The following is a 17,437-nucleotide window of genomic DNA, read 5'->3' as shown; positions in this document are numbered from 1 at the left end:
AGCTTTTGACAAAAAAGGGACAGCATTTAAATGAACTTACAGGAAGAGTGGATACTCGGAAAGCTTTTCCTGCCTTCAGACACCAGATCGGGATCACCTGTGCAGTGCATTTCAGAGTTCATTACTCCATCTGGAAAGCAGCGGTAAAAGAAATCGGGACGCGGTCTACAAAAAACACCACGGATATTAAAAATATAAAAGCTGTAGTAACAAATAAATCTCAAAGCGATTATTAAATTTGCTGCTTATTACATACAGAGTTCATTCCCTCCTGCCTTAACACAGCAACAAGAAATCATAGGAACATTTAGGTTGGAAAAGACCTTTAAGATCAGAGTCCATTAGTGAACCTAGCACTGCCAAGGCCACCGCTAAACCAAGTCCCTCAGCTCAAGGTCACTTTTTGGGCAGGCAGGCTCTCTGAAGGGAGCTTCCAGTGCAGCGTGCGAGTGGGAGTTGCCTCTGAAAACCAGCGTGTGGCCTTACTCTTGCCTAGAGCCATCAATCTTGCTCAGCACCTCCAGCACAAAGGGGCACAGCAGCCCCACAAAGCTGCACGAGTCTTGCCAACACATCCAGCCATGAACAGGACTACAGCTTAGGCTACAAGGTTGGCACCGAAACCACCACCAAATTCTAATGCCAGCCTTGAGGCTGAGTCTAGCTGCACTGAATAAACCCCCAGGCTTCTTTTGGCCCTGCCGAGGTGAATGATAGCACACAGGTTTGCCTGGTGTCACACTGAGCCTGAGCTTATGAACCGTGTAGACAAGCAAGGCAAGCGACCAGATTCAGACACCAGCTGACAGAGCAACAAGTTGGCTTGGACTGCAAGCAAAATGAGCTCGTCTGCCTGAAGAAGATGGTGCAGGCATTCTTAATTACATTTCAAAAGCACTCTTAAAATAGAAGTGCCAGGTACCATTACTGTCAGGGCACCAGTACTGTACCAGAGAGGGTTCACCAAAGACCGAGCACAAATACTGTTTCCTCAATGCTGCAAAACAGGTGAATTACAAATGCAGCATTGGACTCCATTAAATAGTGTATGAATTCAAGTCAAATATATATTTGACTTAAAATTATTCAAAATTTTGATCTAAAGCCAAAAAATACTTTTAAAAAAATGTTATTTTCCAGAAAGTTTTGATTGCTAATGTTTTTCCGAGGCCTTCATTCAAATTTATGCTTCCCTAAAAAAATGTCCTACCTAGAAGTCCACTCATTGCTTAGCTCCAAGGTTAGTTCTGCCACGGACCTTGATGTTACCTGGAAATACCACATTCACTAATTATGCTTCACACGAAATGCAGGCACTGGGTTATATAGGCACTCAGCTGATTCCCGTTTAATGAGACTAGTGGCACTGGCATCTAAACTGCCACATGCTGTGATTCTCCCCTTCTGTCTTGCCTATTTAATGATCTGATTTCAGCTCACACTTTTCTTTTCAAACTCCTTGTTTGTCTGGATCTGCCAACTGGTCTAACAAATGACAAAACACAAGGGCATAGATTCCTGCCACAGTTGGACGTCACATAATGAAGTTGTGCAACACCTGCACCAGGGGAAGGACAGCTTCACAGGAGCCTGTTCTAATTCAACGTGCTTTGGAGCAGCAGCTATCTTTTTATCAAGGTCTATTGTATTTTTCAACCTCTCTTCATTTCTCTTAACAGTTCAAGTTATCATTTATAACATGACAAGACTTACCTTCCCACAATTAATTTAATAGTATTTGTGCAGACGCCATTCAGAGCTAGAGCCAAGGAAACAGCTACAAAACAGAATGAACAAACAGAACAATAATAACCTAAATACCAAGCTATACATTGCAGCAGTACAGCATTTGATTTACAGACTGAAACCTTTACTGGACTGAAAACTGAATGACCTTTGCAGCCTATTGTTTTTATTACCCAGACTAAGGACAGACCCCAGAGCATCACAATAACCACATGACTGACTTTGTTCTGCTTTTATTCTTGAGAAATCTTATCTCCTTATACAAAGCCGCTTTTCCTATAGTGTCATTTGCACAGGCATACATCATTAGATGGGAACAAATATTAGAGAATCAAGCACTGTTTGTATCAGTTTTGCAATTTACTAGATGAAAATATTATGCTCTTTGGGTCAAGGAGAATTCCTGTATAGACCTATAAGTAAAATATATATGTACACATGTGTGTGTTTATGTATTTGTATATATATGCATATGCACAATGCAATTAAACAGTCCACTTTCAAGCTAAATAATTGCCTTTTCACTAAAACTAGAATTGTATTTTTATTATTTTTCTTTCAAAAGGATGTGGATGTTTTGTCTAAAATCCCTGAAATTTTCCCCTTACACTTGCCCCCAGGATTAACCAATTTTCCAAATGAAATTGGAGTAATGAACAGGAACTGTCATACTAGGTATGACTGAATCATCTTTTTTATTTGTACTTGCATGCCAAGTCCCTAGACTTTCCAAAGAACCTCATCTAAAGCCTGTGGAGATTTCTGCCGTGATTTCAGCAGCACGTGAATTGAATGCATACACTCCTTTTAGATTAAAATTGATTTAATGTTGCAGTCCACAGCATAGCTCCCTGGTATGACACAAAAGTCACTGAATTTTATTCCCCATCAGAAAAAGAAAAACTATTAGGCAAATCTCTGATTTCCAGCAGAACAGTTACAGTAATATAACTTTTGGTTATGCCAGCTCCACGAGCTTTTTTCTCATTGGACTGCTGCCCCAGATGCTGCACTTCAGCAGCACTCATCCTGTCTCCATAAAAATCTTTGCCTAAGGATATTATATATCATAAAAACGTATGTTATAGGATCTATTTTTCTTTAAGTTAAAAAAAAAAACCACCACAGAAAACAACAAAAAAAACGCCCACAAACAAAAAAAGGAGGTCCTCCATCAAAGGAAGAACAAGGGTTTTCTCAGATTATAGCAATAGCTGCCAGCAAAAATAAAAGAACAAGTCAATCCTAGAGACACTGACATTGTTCAAAAAAGTCTTCCACTTTCAACACCCACGTCCACAGCGACCACTCAATCCCATGTTCTCTTTTTCCTTTCAATTATTTTCTCTCTGTTATTCATGGTGATTACATGGTGAACTGAAATATTCCACAAAGTCAAACGCATATGACCAACAATGACGTGGTACTACAGTCTCCTTTCTAAAAAACGGGACACATAGATTTATCTGCTTTCTGAGACATGTGGTCAAGTTTACTCTTTTCATTGACCTTTGCCTTGATTGTTCATTATTGCACACCTGACTGAATCACGTGTTCACTGCTGCCTATTCCTTGCAATGGCAATGCAAGTATCAAATGACCGTGTGAATATAAGCTGGTAAACGAGTTGTATTTGCTGACATTTTGCTCCCTTTAGGAAAAAATTCATACTTCCCACCAAAAGTTATATAATCTAGTCAGTAGAGATGTAGGCACTTCCAGGGGAAGGGTTAAGGGCACCAACATTAGGAAACTCACTATTCCAGACCCTAGATGCACTGATTCACCTTTCTTATATTAATGGCTATACAAGAGGCAAAGCATTTTCACACCCTTTTACCCTTTGCTCTCCTCTACATATGATACCTGAAGAAGTTCACCTTTTGGGGGACTTCCTGATGATTCATTATGAATGTTATGAGCCAGATCTCAGCAAATCAGTAAAGCTCCACCACAGTTAATGAATTTTCACAGCAGTCTCACATCACCAGACATATTAACAAATTTAATCATATCAATACACAGTACACTTGAACATAAATAAGCCACAAGTTCCACAATTATGGCAGATACTAAGTAGGGGTACACCACAGAAGAACATCCAAGGTTGGGGTTTCCTTAAAGTCTGGGTGGCAAGGAGAATACTGGGGAAGCTGGCAGGTTTTCTACTGGACATTACAGGGGGAATCAAACAGAAAGCAAGAACAGCAGAAAAAAACTTATGTCTCTGCAGAAGAAAAAGGTGGTAAGAATAAGTGATGGAGAAACTATAATCCAAAGCTCCACTCCTTACCCAACAGAAAGTGAAACTCAGAACTGTGACTGTGTATGCATTTTATGAATCAATAGTTATTTCTACTGAATGGACTTGCCAGTAAAATATCACTATAAGACATTTCAGAAGTTAGTACAAATGACTGGCAGCAGCCAAAACAAAACTAGGATGTTTTCACACTTGTGGTAAAGCAACTGGAGAAAGAGCAAGCTAATGGGAATGCAGCCTTATCTAAAAAAAAAAAAAAAAAAAAAAAAAAAAATCTCAAAGGCATAGTGCCATTTACATCCTATCTAGCTAAGACAAGGCTGAGTATTGGTTTGACCTTGTGACCTAAGGGCCAATAAATTAAAGTGTAAATTAGCCAGTAAAGCAGAATTTCAGTATTGGGCAGATTTCAAACACACTGCCAACAAAAACATTTGCAGTTCTTAGTGCTTCAAAGTATCCTCTGCCAATGAAAGTGTTTTAGTCAGTTTTGGTGTCTGTGTAAAAAGGATCTGGGCATATATCACTAAAAGATTTCAAAAGAGAGGTGCAGCCAGAATTAGCTGGAACAGTTTAAGACTTACCATCCCTGTCGTCTACCTGCTCCTCTGCTTGAAGCTGCTGCCTAGAGCCGTAATTAGACCTCACCCATAACACAGCCATAGCGGTTCCCAGTCCAGGATTAGGTGCAAAACTAACTCCACTGGCAGTTTAAGATGAAACATCAGCTTGTGATTAGAAAAGCTGAGCCATAAGCATGGATTTTGCAACAGGGAAGAGTAAACTCCAGGAGAAGGTCAGTGAAAACAATGAGAGGAGTAATTTCCTACACTAAGCAGCTGAGTCTCACAGGACTTTCCAGTCAAACCCTTAATTTACAATACCTGCAAGTATAAATAAGAGGTAAATAACAGATCGGCTGTGACAGAAAAATGTACATCTGAACAGCCTCTCAGATGGCCTTGTCTTTACTGATTGAATTCTGTCCCTTTCTAGCTAGAATGTGGAATTAAGGCACAGAATTTGTACTTTTAGAAACATACATAAAAACAAAGGCTTTTGTGAGATGGCTTGCAACTATAACTGCACTGAAAACTACTGTAATGGACTGTAACGGAGACAAGATTTCTTCAGGGCTTAGAGTACAGCTGGAATCAATCTTTGAGAGCTATCATGCATTTTCCAACTTGAAGTATGACATACATTACCTAAGAAAGCCTCTTTAATTTCAGTCTTGTCTGTTCGCCGGATTATTTTCACCACAAAAATCACTGCTAGTGGTGTAAGGAATGAAATTGCCTGTAAGAGATAACAAATATCATGTGTGAGAGCATCAATTCCTTTCCAGTCCTACTGATTAATAATTAGTTTCAGTTAGGTCCATTTAAACTGGAAGGCTGAATGATCTTTTATCAAACTCCTGACCTTAAGCAAATTGGGATGATTTGTCTTTGCAACTACAGGGCAATGGATACATTAACATTGTAACATAACTGTGGGTTATAATTGATTTGTAATTGCCTGGAGCTGCATTTAAAATGCCAGCTTCATAAATGAAAAAGCAACAGTCTATAATGTCCACAAAATTCATACGCTGATGCATACAGATCTTGTACATTGCTTCCACACTAAGCACTGCCCCAGAAGGCATCCAGGCTCCGCTCTCAAGACCGTATTCAACAGACTCCAGCACCAACTTCCTGATGTTTTAAAATGCTATTTATTTTATTTTTGTTTTCTTTTTAACTGTCATTCTCAAATGCACTGAGATCATATCTTTATAATTCTTTTGTTTACAAGTGTTTGGATGGGGACCAAACTGCTTGATTTTGTTCCAAACCAGAAAAACAACACCTGAACATTTACAAGTATATTCATTGGTTAAGCAGAACCTTATTCTTTTATGGTCAGTGCTGCACGACAGGATTCCTCCTACAAGGAATCTGAAATGGCATCTGCACATCAATGCACACACTTGATTTCCATGAACAGCATCTCCACTATCACAGAGCGATTTGGACTGGGGTTGATGATTCACTGTACATGTGCCAGTTATCTGAGGAGCATCCCACCTCGTGCAGTGTCGGTATAGTGCAGCCTGTCCTCCCTGAGCAGGGTATTTACCGTCTCTTTCCAAAGAGACGTATCAGTTTATCCTAAGCACAATACCAGGGAGTTTTTCATCAGTAGCTTGCTATGGAAACTATGATTTTGTTCCCAACTGGTCCTTCCGTCATCCCTTCTATCTCAGACCTTCAGTTGCAGAGGTAAAAGGCAGCTTATAGGCAAGGTAGTATGTTTATGCTTCTTGCTGGTTCTAAGTTATCCAGTTCCTTTCTGGAATCTACAATCCTCTTCACAATCACATTTGTTCAAAACCAAATCAAGGTCTTTCAAAAGCAATTAGTCTCTTGAAGAAAAGTGAAAATAATTGTTTTGTTTTTAAACAAGGCAAAAATTAAGCTGTATATGGCACAAGGAGCACGAGGGCTTAAGTAAGATTATACTGTTTATACTGAGGCTGAACAGTGCCTTACTCCTTTAAACTGACTCACTGAAATAAAAAACAGGACAGATGTGTTATGACAAAAGATGTGTGACTGTCTTCTTTCTATAATACAGATTAATCCCAGTCCTCATTTTATGCTTTTAGAATATCTGAGTAGGGAACAACATGAAAATGCACTATATTTGTTATTTAGGTAGTGCCTTTTGGACCACATTCCCCACACCCACATCTGCAAAATACCATCTAACTCAGCAAGCCATGCAGACTAAAACACAGTCTGGAGTGTGCTCCCCTTTTTTACATTTAGAAAGGCAGGCACCAGGTTTTGTGCAAAAAAAAAAATGCACCATTTTGACTTAAAACTCCCTTCTGTCTACAGTGTGTGAGAGAGATTCAAGTTAGGATGTCAGTGCTGTGTTACTTGTCCAGAAACATCATTCACTCCTCTCTATCTTCAGCAATAGTTTCATTTCGGCTTTCAGAGACAAAGAGTGAAATAAAAAAAATGCCACCAGGGGAAAAAAAAAAAAAAAAAAAAAGCAAAAGCAAGATATCTGCATTCCATTGTTGAAGAACATGTAGAAATATAGCCAGGCTGACAGGCTTACAGTGGTGGTTTCATGGAGTTAGAAATCTTTTGAACAAGCAGGAGCAGCAGAAAATATCAACAATGAATAGAATTCAAGTGGCAGCTTGTTCCAAACCATTTCACAATCAATCTTCAGAAGTCTGGTAAACCTGCAGATTTCCTTATATTTCACAAGCATATGGATTTTTGAGAAAGATGAAGAACTATTCATGTTTGCGGTACATTGCTGTTCCTTACACAAGAGCATTAGCTGGAAGGTGCTTTTTATTCTGCAGCAAAATGCACACATAGAGTTTGGCTTGCTAAAGACTCCTTTTACTTTATTTTGCAAAAAGATTCTGTATGGCTCATGTCTGCAACAGATTTGGCAACAGCCTAATGAGCAATACACTCCTCAGATGCATCTCAATAATGTTTTCTTTTCCAGCAGTGAAATATTCCAACATTGCCTTGCTTTTGTGAAACATGGACAAAATCTCTCTTGTTCATTATTCACCCTAGTAAGCGAGAGATGTGCTAAAGTTACAGGGACTCCCACATCCTTCCATGCATTCAAGAGAAGCTGACAGTACCTACTTTCCAAGACAAGGAAGATCCACTGATAGAGAGACAGAGCAAAGGTCAGGTCTTCCCAGACCTTGTGGCTTGCTTGCTACCCATGCAGAAGTCAACTTTGTCCAATCTTGATCTGGGTTTGAGTATTCACAACATTTCTCTTGTATTCAAATCTCTCGGTATAGAAAATAATCCAGCAGTTCGTAAAATGTTAGAGACAGCTTTCTGGCAAGCCACAGCCATGCATTTCAATATCAGAGTACAACACTAGTGTCAAGAGTTTCTTTACATTATGAAAACTTGTCATCAATGCTGGAGTTGGATTTTTCTTCTTTTTAATTAAATAAGAAAACAGATTCAGAAATTATCTACATTTCTTCATTCCAGAAGCTGTTTGCTGAGTTACTGAGATGTCAGTGGTCTGAGTCAGAAGGGGAACACAGATTATACAAACATTACTGACTCACAGCTGCCTGGAAATTCCACCTACCGTACAGTATACCAAAAGCTGGCTCTATGGGCAGTGGTTAGCAGGGAAAGGTAATGCACATATCCCAGAATTGTGCTTCCCAATGGCTACCGCCTAGAGAACAAAGTATTAGACTAATGATTATCCCAACTGGTTTCAAAAATAGTTCCACCACTGCAGAAAATCCCTTTGCAATGATTCGCTATTGGTTCTTGAACTCTTCAGTTGCAAACACAGATCGGAGAAACGTATCGAGGTAATGCTCAGCCTAAGGAAAAACAGCAGAATTAAATTCAGATTCTTTCCTAGCACAAAAATTTAATGTTTGGTTTTGTGGTGGGTTTTGTTTCTACAAAGCTTCTATTTCAGGAAATGGAACATGTTTTCCACTTTATTCCAGGAAAAAACATTTATTTTCAGCCATCTAGGCTGAAAAAGTCCTTAATGGAGCTTATTCTTAATGCAATATAAACAATATGTTGGTGAATCTAAAACCAAGCCTTCAGTCTCTGTCTTAGAAGGCTGGGATATGTTGCTGCCACATAAACAGGAAGCACCTTCAAGGTGTTCCTTTATTAAAAACTTTCTGTAACTGAAAGCCAGAGCCTTATTAAAAAAAAAAGAAAAAAGAAAAATTACATAACTGATTTGCATTTATTCTGAATATGGCTTCACTGAAGACACAGCAAAAGATGCTTTGACATAAGGGTAATAGGATTTGACCACATCTATCATGCTCATTCCTGCAAAATCTCCACTTTGACTGATGAAGCTTTTGTAAAGATTGACCTACTTGCCTTAATAACCTGAACTACACCTGCGATTTCTTAGCATTTCTGTAGTGGTCTATCTTAGTGTACTCTTATAGGTGTAAATTATTATGATTCTTAATCATTGCTAGTGAAGGTTACCAAAACCATGAATTTTGACAACCAGGCAAACCATCAAAATCAGACAGACAGTCTGCTTGTCAACATGAGCTGTACTGGGAAGAACCAGAATGGTGACGGCAGCTCTATGATATGGTTAGTACACCTGTTGGTACTAGAAGCTAAAACAAAGGTTTTGTCTACATGAAAGAAAAAAAAAAAAAAAAAAAAAAAGTACTTAGAGGCAAATGCCTCTGTGCCTAACATGCCTAAAACAAATCCGATTTCAATATTTAAGCACTTAGCCTAATAAGAGCATGGCAAGGTTTTGTCAGGTCACCCAACCAGCTAATTCAAAAAGCTTCTCTAATCTTTTCTCCAGCATCCTTCTAAATTAACACTAGCTTAAATCTTAAAGTGTAGAATCAACATTAATAAATTCAGCCACCTAGTAATGCTGCTTTTTACAAACTCCCCACGATTTCCCACATTTTGTCACTTATGACATCCCTGCTTTGGAGAGCAATTGTTAATAGCATTAAAGGAACATCCTATACTTCTGAAAGATTTCCTGCTGCTTATCAAATGAAAGTGTACTTAGTTTACAGCCATTGAATGACTAATAAACCTTTAGTACTTACAAACATAAGACGCGTAGGTATGTTGTCTGATTGCACCAAAGGATTTTTATACAGCCAGATCTCTTCTGGCTGGATAACCCTCTGGAATGGATCCAAAAATTCTGTAAAACTGAAAATGACAAATAAAGATACAATTTTTTTTGCAATTTGAAATCATGACCAAAAAGCCCAGAAGAGTCCTGCTGATTTAAAACTTCCCCCAAAGTTAATTATGATATGGCATGCATGAATTACCCTTATCTCACTGCTTTTTAATAATGCAACCTTCATAAATATACCCTTAGGAAAATGATTTTTAAAAGTTTAGATTCTACAACTTTATAAAAGTTCCATAAACTTCACTGTGGAGAAAAAAATTGTCATTTTATTTTTTGTGGGAAAAGTGTGCAAAGAATACTGTGGGATTAGAAAAATCACATAGCAGATGGTTGATACTGAAGAAATTATATACCAGATACCGAATACAAAATGTGTCTTTCAAATGTCAAGATCCAGACTTTGAAGTATGACAGTTGTGTTTGCAGGGAGAAAGAAGCAGCCCAGGCAATTCCCTCTACTGATAGAAAGAACAGAAAACTTCAGAGATTATCACCAAAAAATGCTTACTCCTAATCTCTTTCTTCAGATTGCCAGTATTTTGATTTGGTTGTGAAGCTTAAGAACCTAAATCTACCAGAAATGTCTCATTCCACCAAAACTGACCATTTTAATTCCATTCTCATGTCATTTATCTCTCTTAAACGAACAACAACAATAACAAAAACCCCATACAGCTTTGTAATTATGTTATTTGGAAACGAAAAGCAACAAAATAAAATGTTGAGGTTACATTGTCACACAGAAAGTAAATTGTGTGGGTATCTTTTGTTCAGTACCGAAAGAGGAAGCAGGAATTGTGATCTTTGACTGCAGTGAGAAGTTTCAGAAGCTTTTCAGGACTACATAAATTGTCTCTCTTCATTTAAACCGTACTGCTTTTTTCAGAGTCTTTCACTATCCCTTAACTCTTCTTAGCTTTGAAGTCACACCAGACTTCCCGGGAAGTTTTGCCTTTACTAATTCCAGGCTAGTTTACTAGGACTGAAAGAATGGCTGTTGAGAGAAGACACAGGGACCAGTTTTCTGCAGCTTGGTCTGACCTAAAAAGCCCACGGAGCTTTAAACCCCTCCAAACCCAGGTTTTATACAAGTAAAAGCTGCAAAATTGACTCTGTAAATAGGAAAAACTGAAGCAATTTGTAAAGCAAAGTAAAATGAAACCCTACATAGGCATCTCCCCCTTGCGAAGACAAGTCCTGGAATCTAGCCAGGTCAGCCACTTCCTAAACAACAAGCCTTATCCAGTCTTCTGGGTCTTAGGAATTCCTACTTTTTATCTCTTCCGAGGGCTGACCAGCTGCTCTTTGTTCTCTCACTGTAGTCCACAATCTCTGCATTAGCAGCAGTCTCCCACTTCCCCAGCACACACTGCAACTGCCCCCCTTTACCTCAGCACATGCTTTTGCTAGACAGAAGGCACAAAACTCTCCGTTTACTCCAAAAAGAGCTCCAAAGAACTTCTTCCCTAGGGAAAACAACAAAATCTGAGGACCAAACAAGTCAAACACAGTGTTGTCACTTGTACTGATAGTTATGTTTCCCCTACTGACCTACATGGACAACCACATTCTTCTGGAAACTTAAGGAGTCTGGTTCTGCAAGGAGAATATTTACTATTATACTCAGCTTCTTCAAATGCTGAGTATCTGACCCCACTCTCTAAAGAAGGTGCAATGTGAATTTCAGAAGTGTCAAAACACTTTGTTTCAGTGTTTTCAAAATGAAAACTTAAATCTTTTTGAAGTTTAAAAAAACATGGCTTGGGCAAGACACAAAACAGGGAAACATTTCTAGAGAAGACTGTTTCCAGGAAATAAACCCCTTCATATATGAAAAATTCATTTCATGATTTTTGTCTTCGACTAGAAAAAATAAAGGTTGATTTCTAGATGATGCAAACAACTTTGTTTCCAAATTTCGACTGAAAGTCCTTAAGTATATTATTTTTATTTTCAGTCTTTTAAAGACATTGACAGAAGCTAGAAGCAATTAACTGCTGGTTGAAAGGGTTCATTTGCCAAATAAAGTCACAGGTCTGGGTAGAACATCCAGTATGTGTCATCTGGGAGAGCTGAATAGCAAAGATCACAGCTACACTGTCCAGGACTTAATTTTTTTTTGTTATGAAGATGTACACAGACTCCATGGCAAGGATGTACTTCACCACTATCATCTCAACATAAATAAATAGATAAGCACAAGCATGTCTGGGCATACAAGAAGTTAAACAAGCCAGTTGAGTTTCAATGACTTTATCTTCCAGCCAGTCACATTTTTTCTGACATACTCCCTTAGGTATCTGCTGCCCTGACTGTTCCGAGGCAGCTCTCAAAGCACTGGGAATTAGGGATACGCCAAGGAACGTCTTGAAGCAGACGCATGTTCTTTGACATATCTGGGCCTTGAAGCATTTCTGCTAACTGCAAAATGTGAACAATACACAAAGATTTATGCTTCAAGGTGATCACAGTACATCCATGCACCAGGGCACTTCTGGAAAATGTGTCACATTAGACCAGAAGTTTAATTAATTTGACATTAAGACATTTGAGATTATGAGCAAATGCCAACAGAGTTAAAGGTTTGGGGCTCTTCTTGTTCTTTTGTTTCCTGTCTCCTTGTAATGTAAGAAAACTAAGGTTAAAGTATAGTTGTTTAAATCTGAGAAATTAAACAAAAATCAAATTCATAGTTCTCACAGGAATCATATACCATGACACTGCAAATACGTGCTAAATCATAAGATCTAATTTCTTTAAGAGCAAAATGACATGTGCTAAAGAGATGAAAGTATAATAAATAACATAAATAGTATCCAATTCCAATTAAAGATGTATTTTCTGATTAGTATGCATTCACTATATTGGTGCTTTTCTAAAGAAACATTCTTTTCAACAAATCTATGTATGACAGTAATAATTATTATAATTACTCTTTTATTTAATAACAGCAGTTTTGTATCCACTACATATTAAATCTGATTATGTATCCATTTCTTTCTGAGTTACGCAGTTTTGTATCCACTACATATTAAATCTGATTATGTATCCACTTCTTTCTGAGTTACATTTTGAATGTCTTCCAACAACAATGTTCAAATATGTTGAAACTTAATACAAAAAAAAAAAGAAGATTCATTTGCTACAACCAGGTAAAATCATTTCAGAATCACTACTGATGGAGAAAAAAAAATAGCTGTAGCTGTAGAAGACAGCAGATCTTGACTGTATGAGCAATACAGAAATACAAAGTAAACAGTTAAAGTGACTATATAAAAAGAAATCACTTTTTTTTCATCTTCAAAAAGAGCTCAGCTGCTAATTAAATTTTTATGCCAAGACTCATAAGAGAACAATTCTCTTCTTTTTTTGAAGCATCACCAATGGACGCCTGGATACGAGATTTCACTAGCTTGAAGGCAATTCCCTTTGTACTCTATTAAACAATCATGAGGACATACTGGTTTCTAAGCTGCCTGACACTTAGTGATTTATGTTCCTTCGTCCTAACCAAAAGTCAGTCCATTACTATTCATAAGCCAGCACAAGCTTGTTTAAATGACTAGATGTTATTAGAAATGAATGTACTCCTTGGATAAAGAAAACTGGTTTCTAGACATTTTCTATTATGGCTGAAAATACAAGCTCAATCATATAACATCCCCTGGTAGCAGACGGGTAACTTAGCAAGCTTACTTCATACTAGTACATGAAATTTTAGTGTTAGCTTTTTGGTCTTATATTTTCTGCATGTTTACATATTCGCCCAGCATTTTTAACAGTTTAACAAGCAAGACTTCAAACATTTCAGCCTGATAACAGATATTTAAGGCATAAAAGGACTTCCATTAACTTCAAGAACCTTTAACTATGACTTTCAAAGCATCCTAAGGGAAACAGGAGCCCTAATTCTATTAAAAGCATCAGTGAGGAACAGGTGCCCAAGTGCCTGAGGTTGCTTTGGACATCTCAACACTACTGCCTATGACACCACACTAAACAAAAATCTTCTTTTCTGAGGACCCAAGCACTTCCAAGTTAGATTAACTTCATTTCCATTTCACAGCATGCAGCCTTTTAAGCCAACTGCTATGCAAGCGCCACACAACAGAGTGATCCAGGCAGAAGTGCACAGTAGTTTTGTGGTAATTCGGACTAAAAATGCTTTTTTATGAAACCATTCACTGGTAGCAAACGAATCAAACATTGCATAAATATCCTCACAGAGTCGTTGACCTGTGCTTCCACCATGGTTTCCACCTCCCAGAAGTAGCAGCAGGGCATTCCTTAGCACCTTGCCTTACTGTGTCAAACGCTGCTTACAGTAGCTACCGCTCCCTGGCACTCAGCACCTTGAAATCCAGCAGCAGTAACATTTGGAAGTTGCTGACATCAGAGAAATAGCAGTAAGTGCTACTGCACTGGCAAAGCTGGTAAGATAGAAACCTTTAAATGTTAAGAATAGAAAACTATGTTCCAAATCTAGCAACAAGAGCAGGATAGGGACAGAACTGATGGGCCCGACGTTAGGATTGTATTGTGTCCTGTTAGAGCAAGACAGACACTACCAGCAATGAAACCGTGACTAGCATTCACCTTAGAAGTACTTGCCAGTGTTACAAGGGCTGCCACTGGCCAACAGCTCCACTTGCAGAGAGTAACAACATGAAATCACACAGGCACTTTGGTCCAGGCAATCTTGGGGACTTAGATGTCTGCTTCGTCAGAAGAGTTCATAGCACACTGGAAGTTAAATATTGCTTCCTGGTTTTGAGCATCAACTAAGGCATGTACAAAGGTGGGGTTTTTTGTTTGTTGGTGGGGGGCCTTTTGCCTTGTCTCTTGCAGACAAGGCTTGTCCCAGGTAATAATAACCAAGAGAGGACAGAGAAGTACGTACGGCATGACAAAGCACCAGAAGAGAATGAATGTGAGCTTGTGATTGTGATACTTAGTCTTTCACACCAAACACCTAATGACCAACCCTTCTCTTTTCTAAGCTTCATCTGTTCATAAGCAGATCTGATGCTAAAATATTTTTGTATGCAGTTCCTCACTGCAGCCAGTAATGAGGAGACAGCAGGTGTTCAGGGATCTCTCTCATAAAACACCTCTGAAGGCTTGTAGGAAAAAAGTTGGGCTCTGACCACCATTCCCCAGCTGCAGAACCCTGTGTGAGCAGACTCGCTGCGTCCTCTCCCACAGAAACAAGTCAGCTGCAACTGTGCTACTGGAACTCCAGCGTGCACATTCTTACATGGAGATTTCCTTGAGTATTCCCCAAACTAGGTCTCCGATCTAGCAGTAGAAGCTTTTATAGTGTACCTGCCATGTTAAATTGTGCAACCAGTTGTCCTGACACTAGAACTGCACAGTTGCGAGCATCATCAGTGATGCTGATGTCTGTATAGGCTGGCCTAATTACCGAGTACATACACAATACATAACTCAGTGCGAGATTCTCATGCAATAGATTCGCAGCCCCAGCATTCTGAATGAAGAGCCATAAATCAGAATGTATCATAGGGCACAACAACAGTGGAGGTAAGAAAATTATATTCTGAAAGACAGAATTTGCTTTAGGGGTTTCCAACAAGTGACCTAGGCTAAACAGAAAGAGCCCAGTGTTTACAGCGGCTGGGTACATTGCATTGAACACCGCTTATTTGCATCACCTTTCCTCACATTTGAATCCAACACTTCAAATTATCCATTCTGAAACATACTGATAACGGGAAAAGCATTTATGTCATGTTATTTGATATACCTGGAGAGAATAACTTACTCTTATGCCATGAGAGAACCTAGTCTTGTTTATTCTCTCTAGGCAATATTAAGGGGAAAAAATATAACCTTTTAGTGGTTATTTTAGGAACTCCTGCACAAACAGACAAAATATGCAAAGCTTGAAATGGTCTGTGGCTGGAATGCAAAATTAACAGACCTGAAGCAGACAAGATAGTGATGAGGTGAGGTAAGAAACAATGCCTGTAATTCATCACCGTCATTCTGCTCACCACAGAGTTGGCGGAGTTCAGTTGCTAAAATGCTGCTGACTATGCATATCAGTATGATGAGATAGTTCTGTGTTAGCTCTGAAGTTAGCGTAAGGAAAGAGATCTGAGCCATTTAATTTCTAAAGCAATTTGGGAAATCCTCAGCCCTCAAGAAGGGAATTACGTCCCAGGGTACAAAAAATACAACCAAGGCCCAACTATTAATAATGAACTGCAATCTCACCAACGAAGAAGCTGACATGAATTTAAAAATATTCACTTCAATAATATAAACTCTAGAATAGATAAGAAAGAGAAACTTCCCCTATAGTTAAGGCACAACACTGCGTATCAAGAGATTTGATGTTTTCTGCCACTGTTTCACAAAGCAAGGCAGGGCAATTCCCACCAGCAAGAAAAGTCGATATCGGCATCAAAGCAAGACTCCTAATGCTGTAGCTTGCTCATTAATTGGCCTGGTATTCAGATATGCCAAGTGTGCACTGCTGACAAGAATTCAAGTAGGAAAAAGCAACAGCTTTAACTTCTCCATGGAACTAAAAAACAGAGAGTTAAATTGTAAAATATTTTAGAATTTATATTGCAATAGATGTGGACTGCATAAGAAGCACGTACATGAGAACAGAAATTACTATTTTATTGGTTCTTCATAGGCTTTGATGGAAACATGTTATTATAACCATCATCTTGTAACTACGCTAAAACCAATTCATTAAGTAATTTACACTTGCACTAAGAGACACAGAAGCAGCTGTATCAATAAATTATCTCTGCCTTTCTGACAGCTAAAAATGTTTATTTCCCAGTACAATGACATGCAGTGTATACACCTACCACTCTTGATTAACAATCTATAATCCTAATATGCAGCTTTATTGGGTCTGTATGTCCTGCAGGATACAGGGTAGTTAATATTCACCAGGAACACCCTACAAAGGTAATTCAGAAGCTGTTATTGCTAGATCTGATGCCTCTCTTCATTTGCAGTAACCTTCTGTTTGTAGGTGCAAGTATTTACAAAGACTGAAAGCAGTACTGGCAGAAAGTAAATGGTAAGAAAATCATTCCAAGAGGCTTCTTTAATTTGGTCTCTATTCAGTGCCCAGTACAGCTCTGGGAATAGTGCAAGCTGATAGCATTTTTAAAATTCCTGTATTTTTAAGAAGCTAGAAACAAGGCCTTCATACCACTTCCTGAAACATTTAATACTCTGATCTGAATGTATACAGCTTTCCCCACTTCAGTTCTATGGGTGTACTTTTAAGTAGGGAGGAGGCAAAAGTCAATGGAATTAAATTCTGGGACTGATGAGGACAAAGGGCAGGAGCAATATGTTTGGTTTTTTATTTAATATCACTGGCAAGTAGAGAACTCAAGGGTAGGTTTAGCTTCAGATGAGTCAGTATCACTTGATGTAAAATATTTCTGAATATTTTAAATTAGCTAGCAATTGCAGTGTGACATTTAATTAGCACATATGCCCACATTAGTCCTTCAGATATATGAGAAATCATTTTGATTAAGGGATGCAATTTTAAAAATATACATATTACCATGGCTATCATATTTCCTAGATGCGCTGAAGGAGGGTTTTCAGTATTTTTCTTCAGTCTTACCAGCAGGTTTCCCAGATTTGCTTCATATATCCACTAATTTAACAAATATATATTGGGGTATGACT

At 38.4% G+C, this 17,437-nt stretch overlaps 1 protein-coding gene across 1 annotated transcript in view; it reads right to left on the bottom strand.

Annotated features, from left to right (window-relative positions):
- Positions 1-17,437, bottom strand: part of PLPP4 (phospholipid phosphatase 4) — a 66,147-nt gene that overhangs the window by 35,651 nt on the left and 13,059 nt on the right. The window contains exons 2-5 of the mRNA XM_055721341.1: positions 9,642-9,750; positions 5,218-5,308; positions 1,714-1,777; positions 41-165 (exon numbers count right to left, since the gene is read on the bottom strand). Of these exons, the coding sequence (XP_055577316.1) occupies positions 41-165; positions 1,714-1,777; positions 5,218-5,308; positions 9,642-9,750 (389 nt within the window). The remainder of the gene's footprint in view (positions 1-40; positions 166-1,713; positions 1,778-5,217; positions 5,309-9,641; positions 9,751-17,437) is intronic.

Source organism: Falco cherrug, chromosome 9 (assembly GCF_023634085.1).
Source record: "Falco cherrug isolate bFalChe1 chromosome 9, bFalChe1.pri, whole genome shotgun sequence".
Lineage (NCBI taxonomy): Eukaryota > Metazoa > Chordata > Aves > Falconiformes > Falconidae > Falco > Falco cherrug.
The sequence above is the reverse complement of the archived record's forward strand: the minus strand, read 5'-3'. Positions and strand labels throughout refer to the sequence as shown.